Source organism: Paroedura picta, chromosome 6 (assembly GCF_049243985.1).
Source record: "Paroedura picta isolate Pp20150507F chromosome 6, Ppicta_v3.0, whole genome shotgun sequence".
Taxonomy (NCBI): Eukaryota; Metazoa; Chordata; class Lepidosauria; order Squamata; family Gekkonidae; genus Paroedura; species Paroedura picta.
This window is the reverse complement of record NC_135374.1, coordinates 76,274,641-76,287,895: the sequence shown is the minus strand read 5'-3', so window position 1 is coordinate 76,287,895 and position 13,255 is coordinate 76,274,641. Positions and strand designations below refer to the sequence as shown.

At 46.0% G+C, this 13,255-nt stretch overlaps 1 protein-coding gene across 2 annotated transcripts in view; it reads left to right on the top strand.

The window, feature by feature from the left end:
• Positions 1 to 1,305: 1,305 nt before the first annotated feature.
• Positions 1,306 to 13,255, top strand: part of NHS (NHS actin remodeling regulator) — a 276,792-nt gene continuing 264,842 nt past the window's right edge. For both annotated transcript variants that reach the window (XM_077343144.1, XM_077343143.1), the window contains exon 1: positions 1,306 to 2,197. In XM_077343144.1, coding sequence (XP_077199259.1) covers positions 1,774 to 2,197 — 424 coding nt within the window. In that variant the 5' untranslated portion in view covers positions 1,306 to 1,773. The remainder of the gene's footprint in view (positions 2,198 to 13,255) is intronic.

Here is a 13,255-nt window from a genome sequence, read left to right as displayed (position 1 = left end):
TACGCTTCTTGGATCTTCTGTGCAGAGCCTATAAAGTTGCCTGTGCAGAAGTGCTCTATGCGAGACCTGGGTACCAACCATGCAGAGAAAGCATGGTTTCTCTCACAATCTCACGCACACGCTGATTATCAGCAGATTACATGGTGCCTGCTGACGGCTGTGTTTGTCTGCCAGTAAGAGGTTGTTTGGGACAGCTGCTACATGAAAGCCAGCCCTTGGTCTCCTTCCTTAGAAATTTCTTCCAACTGCATCATGTGTGTCAATGGGTTTTGGTCTGGGGAGTTTTTAGTCTCTGGCGACCAGGATGGCCCAGGCTGCTCCAGTCTCACCAGATCTTGGGAGCCAAGCAGGGTCAGCCTTGGTTAGTACTTGGCTGGGACCACCAAGGGTTACTGGGCAGAGGCAGCATGTAGGAAATCACCCTGATTTGTCTCTTGCCTTGAAAAGCCTAAGGGATTGCCCTAAATCAGCTGCAGCTTGATGGCATTTATACACAGAGAGAAAGACGTTTTCAGCCCGGCCTTCCTGCTTCACTAACTGCATCAAATAAGTGCCACCCAGAACTAGAATGGTTGGAGCGCCTTTGCATGCCAGTAACTGCAAGTGGCAAGACTGTGCCTATGGGAAAGACGCAAGGTGTAAGGGAATGCATTTTATTTATATGCTGCTTGATGCTTGATGTCTAATGTCAAAGGGCAATATTTGTCATTCCTGCACTGTGTTAAGTGGACTAATTATTCATTTCAAATGATGGCTCTCCCATGTGCCACCCTGCTGGGGAATGGAGTCATTGTCGTCCAGGAGCTGAGCGAATGGCATGCCGCTCTTGGCATCCAGAGTTGCTGATCATTTCTACAGGATGGCTAATTTGCAGAGTGCTTTAGGCTGTTGACTGTGTTCACTCTCCTTAGTCTGGAACAATGCAGTTTGCCAGAGCAGGTTTTTGTTCAGATCGGGGCTTGACATCTTGCTCCTTCCAGTCTTTCTGCTGTACATAGGAACCGGAACGGGCATTTATGCGGCAGGGCTGGGCTCCTTCTACACACCTAAACAGGAGATGCTGCCCTTTCCTTCAGACGGGTATCTGGGGAAAGGGGCTTTGCTTTGTTCAGCCTAAGAGGCAAACTTTTCAAGTTTCCAGCTCCTCTTCCCTCCCCCCCCCCCCGTTCATCTTTCTTTCAAAAAGAGCCTTGCCCCTTTGATGGTGGATTGGCGGCCGGACCCGGTGCGGCCGGAGCGTGTAGTGACCCCGTGCGGTCGCAAGGGGGACTACCTCCCTCTTTCCGTCCTCCCGCCGCCTCTTTCCACCGGAGTGGGTGTCTCTCCCTGTCTGCTCCTCCTCGGCAAAGATTTAGGTGCATTCCTGTCTCCGGGTTTTCAACGCACCCGTTTAAAATCCACCTCTCCGGCGCGCCGAAAGCCCGGGCTGTCTGGGGAAGCGCGAAAGGGAGCGTCTCGAGCAGCTCGCGGGGAGGACGGGGCAGGGGCAGTGGAGGCGGCTGATGAGCGCCGGAGGTGGCCGGGGAGCGGCGCGGCGGGAGGGCTGAGCCCGGACGGAGGCCGCCTCGCAGGCGTGATCGGAGATCAGCCGGGGAAGACCATGGGGGATCGTTCGCCTGCCGATGCCGGCTGCTAGCAAGTGGCGGCGGAGGAGCGGCAGAGCCAGCAGCCTCGTCGGGAAGGCGGCCGGAGCGGGAGAGTCGCTTGCTTGGATTTGCGGCGTCGGGGGTTCGAAGGGCCGGCGCTTCTCCGCCCAGCCCGGACCGCTCCGCCATGCCCTTCGCGAAGCGGATCGTGGAGCCCCAGTGGCTGTGCAGGCAGCAGCAGGTCGCCTCCGTGCTGGAGGAGAACCCGGGCGCCGAGCCTCCGCCCGGGGGCCAGCGAGAGGAGCCCGGGGAAACGGGCGACGAGCCGGAGGAAGAGCCTGCCGCCGCTGCCGCCGGGCTGGCCGTCGCGGCCGCCGAGGGGAGGGAGCCCGCAGCCCAGGGGATGCCGCCGGACCTGGGCTCGGTCAGCAACGTGGCTCTCTCGCGGATCCTCCGGCAGCTCTCCGATGTGGCCCGGCATGCCTGCGCCCTCTTCCAGGACATCGAGACCGAGATCCAGCTCACCCACGGCAGGGTGCGGGCGCTGCACGCCAAGATCGGCGACGTCCAAGGGGTCATCCACAGCCTCGATCCCAAGCAGGAGGCCGTGCGTAAGTGCAACCAGCCCCCCCTTCCCCTTGAGGCGACCTTAGTGCTGCTGCGGCCGCTGCCGGCTCGCCTTCCCCGCCGCTGTGTTTCTCGCTCGGGTGGAGGGGAAGGGAAAACGGATCGCGCGGCTGGGCAGCCAGGGGCGAGCCTCCGCCTCCTGCTGCTGCTGCTGGTGGTGGTTTCTCAAGGCTCCGACTATGGAGGTGTGGCCCTGGCTGCATGGATGCTACCTAGTGTGGAGCTGTGGTTCCCCCCCCCCCCCCCGCGCCTTTCATCCTCCCACCCCTTGTGTAGGAATGCGGCTGCTGTGCATTGTCGGAGGCCGCGGGAGCAGAAGGAAGGCTGTGCCGCTGTCGGGGCTGGGTGGGTGGGTGGGTGGTCAGCACGGGGGGGGGGGCGGGATCTGGACCGAAGTGTGTGCAAAGTTTTCCTGGAGGCTTCCGACAGAATGTGCTTGCGGGTGGCAGCGAAGGCTTCCGCGGTAGCGTCGGGCTTGCCAAGCGAGCGCCTGCGACAGCGCAGTGGGTGTGTGCGGCGAGGAGCCCCTGCTCGCCTTTAAAGAGTCCGCATCCTTTCCGCCAGGGAGCAGGCACCTGCGGCGGAGGAGACGGTTCCTCGCATCTGCCGTGCCCTGGAGTTAGGTTCAGCCGAACGCTTTGCTGCCGAAGGAGGGGCGGGGCGGCCGATCGGCGGGAGGCGGCCAGGAGGAGCGCCGATCATTTGGGCGGGGAGGAGGAGACCCCGCTCAGCGCTGCAGGATTTTTCCAGGCGGAGACTTCTCCCCGCGCAGCTCTACCTGACCCAGTTTTCTTGCTGATGCTGAAGGGGGGGGGGGGGCGGAGAGCTCCTTCTCAGCAGGCGAGTGGCTGGCTGGGTGATGAGCCTGCCCTTTGGCCAGGTGTGTGCCAGGGGAGCCTTCTCTTAGGGGAACAATGCCAAAGCCCAGGTCCTCCTGGGGGGTTTCCCCTTGGGCAGGATTTGGGTGGCCGTGGGGAGACTGCCTCGTCCTTGTTTGAAGGGCCCTGCAAGGGGTTCCTGGGGCCTGGCTTGGCCTGTGGTCAGCCCGCAGAAACCTTGCCTGTACACAGCTGACCTCCATGCTGGTGGAAGAGGATTCCTGGCTTTGGCGGGTTTCCTGCTTGCTGAAAAGATGTGTTAATCCTGCTTTCTCACCCCAAACGTCAAAAGCCAAGGCAGGACTTCCAGCAGCTGCTAATATCTGCTGAGCATGTTAAGTTCTCTCCTTTACAAGGCTCCTTTTAATGTCTTGTTTTGGTTTGATATCAATAACATGGTGGGTTTTTTTTTTAACTTGTAAGCTGCTTCCGTCAGGACTGCAGGGAGGCAGTATGATCATTTCCTAAATAAATAAATATAATATTGTTGAGGGCCAGGTTCCTGACGCATGGCAATCTGTGTATACAGGTAATTTCAGTGAGGATCCCTGTTGGTCTGCGATAAAACAGCTGGATTTCAGCCCAGTAGGAACAAAGGGTGCTTTGACATTCAAAGGTTCATACCCCGAAAATCTTGTTGGTCTCTAAGGTGCAACTGGACTCTGATTTAGCCTTATAGAGGCAGATGCTGTGGTGAGGGTATCCCGGAGTTCCTGTATTGCTTTTCTACCTGGCACTCACAGACCCCTGTTCTCCGCCCTCCATACACACAAACAGTCTATGTTTTCAGTTTGCTGCCATTAGGTCAAAAGGGGCTGTGAACTTCTCAGAACAAAACAGGTTAGCCCTAAGGATTGGGGTTCCCAACCTGGGTTCTGGGGAACCCTAGGACTGCACGAGAACAGCCTTTCCTGCAAGTTCAGATGGCTGCTGACATCACTAGACGTCAGTGGAAGGTACTTCCCCTGCTGCTTTACAGGCCTAGTCTGTTTCTCCACAATGGAAACCGTAAACAATCCATTAATTGATTGCCTGGCTCCCACATTTTACTTCTGCACCCATTTATTTGAAGGGGCATGTCACCACTTCCAGCCTGAAAAATATTTTGGGGGTTCCTCCACAATCAAAAGGCTGAAAAAGGCCGCCTTAGGAGGAGACCATTCTTCTTGTGATCGGAGAAGATCAGCATGAAAAAAAATCTTGTTAGATCTGAGGCGACATGAACTCTTTGTTTGCTGTTCAGCCGAATGTAACATAGCATTATGGTAGAGAAGCGTTGCAAGTTAATTAGTGCTTCGGGCTAATTATTAGCCTTACAGTATGCTGACGTTTCAAATAGTGGCCAGCCTTACATTCAGATCTGTGTAGTCCCCCCTCAAAGAAATCAACATCTGTTGGCTTTAAACTAGAGTGATTGTTTTACCCCACAGAATCCTGGGAAGTTTGATGAGGTGGTGAAAATTGTATTGGAGATGCCTAATCCACTTGAGGGGAGGGAACATGATATGGTATAACTTGGTCCTGCTGGATCTCAGAAACTAAGCAGGTAGATGAGAGATCACCAAGGATGACTGTGCAGAAGATGCCAGTGGCAAACCGCCTCTGCTTCTCACTTGCCTTGGAAGGCCCTTGCTGGGGTCACCGCAAGTAAATTGTGTGATCCACTTGATAGAATTAGAGCACCCAGAATTTCCTGTAGGATGGAAACTGTTAAACCAGTTTAAGTCTATAAACAATGTCTTTGGTGTCTAAAGGCTGGTGTTGGGGATTTAGATGCCACAGACCTTCCTCTTGGTGGCTAAATAACAAAGTCTCCAGAAACAACAGATGTTCTGCCCTTTAACAGAAACTTAACGAGGTAGTACATGCCAGCTGATGTTTCCCTTGGTGCCATAAAAGCTCCCAACTGCACATTTCCATACTCTGAGCCTCTGTTAAAGGTGCTAGATAATTTTTCCTCTAGGTTGTTGACAACCCTAGTTGGACTGCATGCAAATAATGTCACTCAACTAGAGAACCAGCTTATTCTGTAGCTGGAATACCAGTACCATTTGCAGAAATTCAAGGTGTCTGTGCCATAGATTTCCAGCTGCCCAGCCAGGAGGCAACCTCTGTTTATAGTCTATGGAAAGATTGGAGGCACCCAGGACCTGACAGAAAAGGCATGTGTTTGTAGCATATGCAGTTCATGTTGCCCCTCCCTGAACATGGAATGGGATGTGAAGCCATCATGAGTAGCTTGCAACTCTTACAGTTGTGGATTCATTCCACTATCTTCTCTAGAAGTACAGCCATTTTTCATGCCTTAGATACAGGGGTAGTCAAACAGCGGCCCTCCAGATGTCCATTGACTACAATTCCCATGAGCCCCTGCCAGCAAATGCTTGCAGGATATGCTGGCAGGGGCTCATGGGAATTGTAGTCCATGGACATCTGGAGGGCCACAGTTTGACTACCCCTGCTTTAGAATAACATACTTGCTCTTTGGAGCTCAATAAAGCTATCCATGTTTCTGACAGAGTTCTGTAGTATGTAGTTATTTTGTTTCATGAGAATGCACACGCTCACGCACACTCACATTCACACACACACACACACACACCCCTTTTAAAAAAGTGTTATATCTTGAATTATGAGATTGTCTTGTTGTTGAAAGGTCAGTTGATATTATGGCAATCCAAATGGTTACAGTAATTCTTAAACTGCTAGTGGGTGTGCTTGTAAAGTGATTTTTTTTGGTCTTTTATCAAAGACATAGGTAGAAAGGTTTAATTGAAAACAATCGGTTCCACTTAAGCAAAGGGAAGTAGCATTAATCTATCCATCATGTGTTGCCAGTAAAGAATTTTCAGGAATAGTCAGAATATTTGTTGTGTTTTGCCTTTATTCCATAGTTCTGTTGTGGCAGAGTAGGAAGGCATGTTTCCAGAATTTGAAAGGGCAGAAATAATTGTCTCTTACACCAATGTGGAGGTCACCACTGGATCTTGTTAGTACAGTTTGATACAGATCCCTCATTAAGCTAGAGTAGAATAAAGCCCCATTGGACAGATGGGTGGCTGTGACTCAGGGACAGAGTAATTGCTTTGCCCATGGGAAAGTTCAGTCTCTGGCATTTCCAGGTAAAAGGAGGGGAAGGGACCAGGTAGTAGATTATATGAAAGTCCTCTGCCTGAACTCCTGGAGAGCTGCTGCCAGTCTGAGTAGACAATGCTGACCTTGCACCAGTGGCCACTTAGAATCATAGAGATGCAAGGGATCTGCAGGGTCACAATGCAGGAATTCACAACTACCTGCCCACCCCCAGTGACCCCAATTCCATGCTCAAGCAATTCCCCCACCAAAAATCTCCAGAATCCAGCCTGGCCTGGAGGAACTTCACCTAACATCCCATACTGGATATCAGCAATTCCCTGGGTATGCAAGGAAGGGCCACAAGAGACAAACATTCACTCACAATCTGCCTAAGTTAATGAAATCAGCATTTCTGTCAGATGACTAGCCAACCTCTGCTTAAAAACTTCCAAAGAAGGAGAACCCACCACCTCACGAGGAAGCCTGTTCCACTGAGGAACTACTCTAACTGTCAGGAATGTCTTTCGGATGTTTAGCTGAAAATTCTTTAAATTAATTTCTACCCATTAGTTCTGGTCTGACCCTCCGGGGCAACAGAAAACCACTCTGCTCAATCTTCTATATGACAGCCCTTCAAGTATTTGAAGATGGTTATCCTATCACCTCTTAGCCATCTTCTCTCCAGGCTAAACAGAGCAAGCTCCCTCAACCTTTCCTCATATGACTTGGTCTCCAAATCCTTCACCATCTTCGTAGCCCTCCTCTGGACACACTCCAGTTTGTCTACGTCTTTCTTCAGTTGTGGTGTCCAAAACTGAACACAGTACTCCAAGTGAGGTCTTACCAGTGTGGAATAAAGCAGTAACATCACCTCATGTGATCTGGACACTATACTTCTTTTAATACAGCCCAAAATCCTGTTTGCATCACACATGTTCAGTGTATGGTCTACTAAGACCCCCAGATGCTTTTCATATGTACTACTATAGTGATGCATATGAATTTTCCTACCTAAATGAATAACTTTACATTTATCACTATTGAAATTCATTGTAGCCCAGTTTAGCCCTTACACTGGACTGCTATGCAAAGAAAGCTTTAGGCCCATTTCATGTTATCAAATTGGCATGTGAAGAATGTGTGCAGATACAGTTCAATATCTGGTGATGCATAAATTGCTTGCTTTGACATGACTGTTCACAACTTGATTTTAACACCTGCAGGACAATGACTGTTTATGCACTGGAGGTTTCATGCCGGACTGCAGGCTGGAGCTTTAATCATGGCAGGTTGCCCCAACTCTTCCTGCACCCACATTGGGGGAGCATTTTGGCCTGGTGCACCTCATCCACCCCCGATTTGTACTCCTGCATGAAAACTGGGGCAGTGAAGTTTCCACTGTATAACAGTCAATTACATGCACCTGTTTTCTCACTGAGGTATATTACAAAAGAGTGCAGATATTTGGCACCACATATTTCCATAGTCCTGTGACGACCACCTCGAAAAAATCAGCTAAAAACCTTAATTTGCATAGAATGTCAATATGTCAAGAAGAATGCTACGCTATAACCATTCACTTCAACTTGCACATGGGACAGCAAAAAAGGAGGAACTAAATCCCCCGTTAGTGCTGTTTCTGCGTGGAAAAATGGAAAAATGTGGGAGGAAGGAAGGGGTCTTCCTGCACCAGTCTTCTGGATCCATATGATCACCCCTGTGGGTTTTTAAAAGCCATTCTCTCAGCTGTGATGTGGCTGCAGGAATCCAAGCTGTGTTTGAGGAACTTGGACCTGACACTTTAAAAACCCAAGCATCTCATTTGGCTGTTAGTCTGTCTGGGTAGAATTTGTATATTCTCTGCATCTTACTATAAGGAGTGCCAAGTAGTCAGTTTAGATGGTGTGGAATGTTAGTTCTTCTAACTATATGGGCCTAGAATCTTTCTGACTCTCAGTCCACATTGGCTCATGATCCTGGGTTGGGTTGGCCTGGATTAGTTTTAAAATGTCCAAGAGAAGAACACAAGGGAAGTGACAACAAATGAGCTTAAGTGAATGCCTTTAATTAATTTTTAAAACCAACAGGTCAAAGTCTCTTATGCTGAGCATGTTTACTTATCCTACCGTTTTACTTTTCAGCCTTGTCTGTTCTGTAGCAGGCAAGACCTCCTAAAGAATATATGACAGGTTCCACGAGCTTGTTGGTTTGGTTTTTCAGTGAAAATTGAACTTCTGTGCTGTGGCTCTGCCATTTCCCTCTGCTTTTATGTGGGACTTTTATGAGTTAGAGGATTACACTGGAAAGAATCAAAGAAAGAGACAGTCAATTAGGGTAGAACTTCTTTCCTTGCAATTGCTCATAGATTTGGGAAGGATGAGCTTTTTGTTCAGTCATAATTTATTAAACCAACTCTTTTCAGGTCTGAGGTATTGAAAACAATAGGTAAATTAGGCACAGTTCATTAGTTTATCTCTGCACTGTCATAAATGTATTTTTAGTTAGTTCTTTGTACTTTGAAGTTCATACATTTTCAGAAATTCTCTTACCAGTGAAGTCCAATGCCACTGAGAATCTACCAGCCTTCCAAAATAAATTATAATTTCAAGCCGGATATTTAAAAGCAAGATTATGAATTTATAAAGATATTAAAAGGAAAAAAGAAAATATAAATAGAAGGGGGGGAGTCAACCTTGACAGAGTCAACCTAGCCTTCTTATTCTCCACTGACTTCGGTGTTATCAGAACCCAAGTGACATCTGAATAAATCAGACCCTTACCTGTGAACTCACCTATTGATTGAGTCTCCCCTACAGTGAGCTGTGAGGATAGAGGAATAAATTCTCGATGAATTATCCTGGCATAAGTGCACCTGCAGTGAGATAAGTTTGGAAATTTTAGAAATGCCCCTATTCAATCGCCATTTCTTTGAAAGTCTACATATGATGATCTTTTGATGTGACAATTATTTCTTGAATATGGCATAATTAGATGAGAATAGATGATTAGCATAAACTATTCTAGGCTGATCTTGTGATCTTAGATTCCTGTGACATTCTATATGCACCAAGTGTTAGAAGAAAAAGAAGAGTTGGTTTTTATATACCGCTTATCTCTGGAAGGGGACTCTGGAAGGAGTCTCAAAGCAGCTTATAGTCACCTTACTTTCTTCCCCACACAACAGGCACCCTGTAAGGTAGGTGGTAATGAGAGAGCCCTGATATTACTGTTCTGTAAGAATAGCACTATGAGGGCTGTGATGAGCTGTCACCCAGCTGGCTGCATGTGGAGAAGCAGGGAATCAAACCCATCTTGCCAGATAAGAAGTCATTGTAGGATATAACCAGTATTCCAAGCTGGCTTCTTAAGAGATGTGGGGCTGGATCTACTGGAGTGTTCTTCATACAGGAGGACTTTCATCCATGAAGCATGACATTCTCACCTCTCCTTCTCCTGCAGCAGCTAAAAACACCTATGAAATGCAGCAGAATTTCAGGGCCATACCAGGAGTGAAGAGGCGAGGAAATTATGCTTCATGGATGGAAACTCTTTGGTCCACTTAAGGATCAAAGCCATTATTATGAAGAAGTTATGGGACTGTTAAACGAAAAGGGGAGTAGGCCTAATATTCACATCCTTGTAAGTGATTTTCATAATAAATCTTTTATGTGATTCATTTGCAAGATTATTCTTGTTTAGAGAGAAGAAATAATCTCTGCATAAGAAAACAATGTATGTGGTTATGTGAATATTATGTTGTGGTTTCCAAATTTAAGCTGATACTGTAGCATACAGTTGTATAATCTTCATAAAATGAAGATTGCCCCCCTTCCTGCCAGATATGATCTTTGTATGATGTGGCCCTTGGAATCTGTCTCAGCTGCCTGTTTTATATTGGAAAAGACTTTAGCGTGACTTTTCTGGTGAAGAGATTGTAAAGGAGAAGCTTCTGGAGTATTTCCAAAAACTATTGTTTAGTATGACCTGAGGCTAAAGGAATGAGCTATTTGGGAGAGATGTGAATATAAAATATAACACTGCCAGTCAAATTCTACTCTGCCTCAAGTGAATCAGATTTTGTTGACATTTCTTGGGTAGAGTTGTCTGTCTTGTGATTTATACTTTGAGGATCAGATTATGTTTGAGCCAGTTTAGGTATTTGGGGGGAGGGAAGTGAAGGGAGAAATGGGCAAAACAAATTGCTTTGGCTCAGAAAAAGAGCGAAGGGAAATGTGTTGAGAGATGGTAGAGTGTTCCAAACTGAAGGCTCCGGTCTAGATCCAGAGAGCTACGTAGAGTAATGGAATAGAATGCTACTTCGAGCCATGTGCAATGTTTGGATTTTCCTTCTTGGACTGAATTCCTCCATACATTATGAATAATTGTTTTCATAACTCCCACCCTTTCCAAAGCAGTTTGCCATTCTTTATTTTGCAGGGTGTGTGGGATGTTGCAGCTGAGGAAAAATAAACCTTCTGCATGGTTCTTTGGATACAAGAGATTCTGGGTGATATTCTAGACCCTTTCTGGAAGTGGTGATAATATGGCATTTTTCCTTCTCTCGGTCACCATCTGGCCAGTTATCTCTGACTACTGTCTCATAGAAAGGATCACTGTTTCATCATGCTCACTGATCTTTAATGGAAATGTTTAGGTGTCTAGAGAAGAGGAAATAAGATAAACTATATTTTTAGGGGGGGGGATGTATACTTGTGTGGTCTGAATCAGAGCCAGACTTCTTTCCCAAAATCTGTGTTTTATATCATCTAACCCAAATTTGGTATAAAACTCTCCAGTCTCCACCGGAATTTCTTCAAGTATACAACTGAGGAGAAACATGAATTTACCCCCATTTGAGTTTATATGCGTTACACATAATCTATTTGGGTTGAGTTTGATCCCTTTGAAGTAATTAGCATGAAGTGAAAGTCTTAGTAGTTTCCCCCCCCCCCATCAGTTACACTCAAATTTATATACAAATGCTGACATGTTCAAGGAAAGATAAATTAAAATGTTAGAAAAAAATGAAACTGCCACCATACCAGCTCCTCATGGGTGAGGCCATAATTCAAAGAAAGGACAGTATACAATGTGTGTTTTAGCATGTTAAAAATGCTGTTTTAATAATATAGTTATTTCATCTGTACTAAATATTTCAACTACTGCCTTCTCACAGCAGTGACACATGCATAACATAACTAATCATATATAGAGTATGCAATCCTACACAGAGTTGCTCCCTTCTTAGCACATTGACTTCAATGGATTTAGGAAGACATCATTTAATTTAGGATTGTAGTATTAATTTAGTTTTTCCCCTTCCATCTTATTCAGCTTTAGTTGTTTTTATTACTAGGAAAAATAAAATTTTAAAATAAGATTAGAGGTGATATTTTCTTTTCCTTTTAAGAACATTTGACAGAATTGTTTTCCAAGTCATAGTTTTCTGCAGCAGCTGGTAAAATTTGCCAGAATTTTTGTACATACATGTTGCAGAATGTTAATAATTTTATGTATTGTTTTATTTAACACGTACTTCCCCTTGAATTATTAAGTGTGGGAGCTAATTTTAAATTTTCTCATACTCACTGTGATCAGCAACGTTGCATAAACTTATGCTGATATATGATCATGCTTATAAAGGTTTTGACTTCCAAGTAATAATTGCTTAAAACCATGATCCTAAGCTTGCCTACTTAGCAGTACTGTTTATTTGTCTAATTTTTATGGAAAAATGCTTGTGAGACTGTATAGGTGGTCACACTTACTTCCAAGTATTGTGTTTAATATTGGAGGCAGGTAACCTGATCCATGCATCTGCCTCGTCTGTGGTGTTACAAATAGTGATCTGTAGTACTGCAGGTGAAGCAGCATCTTTTTCTGTCCAGATACAAGAGTCAGGTGGCTCCAGCTATGCCAGCCTATCCAAGCACTTCACTGTTGTATGTGGCTTGGCTCAGACTGAGTCATCTTCAGCAGCTGCAGAATTGCTTGACCTGTTTGCAAGCTATTTAGGACTAAATCAAAAATGTAGGATAGGAATATATTTTAAATATATAAGTAAATGAAGCATTGCAAATATTTCACTAGTAGAATGAAAACAGCGTGAGTTCTCTGCCTTTCATTTTGTGGTTTGACATGAATATTCCGTCACCTTAGGGGTAAATAACAGGCAGATGTGGTTGTGCAGATGGTTTTGTTTCACCAGCTGTAGAACTGAGGATGGATTTCCTTGCCAGACCAAGGTTCCAATTGTGCCTAATCACCAAAGATAGAACACCTAGGTACTTTCCCCATGAATTCCAGATTACAGGACTAGAGTGTCTCACAGTCACCTGCAGTTTAGCAAGTCCAAGAGGGGACCTTTCATAGTGTGATTGCATCTGTGTATATTCTATGGATACATCACTTGAGTATGTACATTGCTTTGCTAGTTGTCGCCTTATTAAAAAAAAGAGAAAACTCAAGAGCAATCCTTCACAGGTCTCCATCGATCCCCCCAAAACTCACGTTGTTATATAACTTATCATTTGTTACTGACTGTTAGAAACAGTTTTTAAGAAATGTCTCACCACCTCTTAAAATTGGAAACAACCTTGGTAGCATTTTTTTTGTGCTGTGATTGTTGAACAATTAAAAAAAATTAGCCTAACAGCAATCATTTTCTTTCTTTCTTTTCCTCCAGCCCTCACACTAACCTTGGCTTATGGTGTTTCTTGGTTCCATATGCCATGAAGTAGTTTTGTGTTACTCATTCTATGCAGTTGGATGTACTTAGCTGGAATGTATGTCTTCACCTACCCGGTACAATTAATAGAGTTTAAACATATTCATGAAGGAGAGGTCCACCAATAACCAGTCCACGGTTGGGCCACCATCTCCAAGGGACTGGGGTCATGGCTGTTGCATCTTCCTCCATGTTGGCTGTTCTCCCACCCTGGAGCTGGAGGAAGGCTGCTAGGCTGGGAGGATTCTGACAATGTTTTAATTGTTAATGATTGTGGAAAGGATGTATATTTGTGAGTGCTGTAAACCTCCCCAACATGACTATGCACACGACTATGCCATGATGACTAAATGGGACCTCAG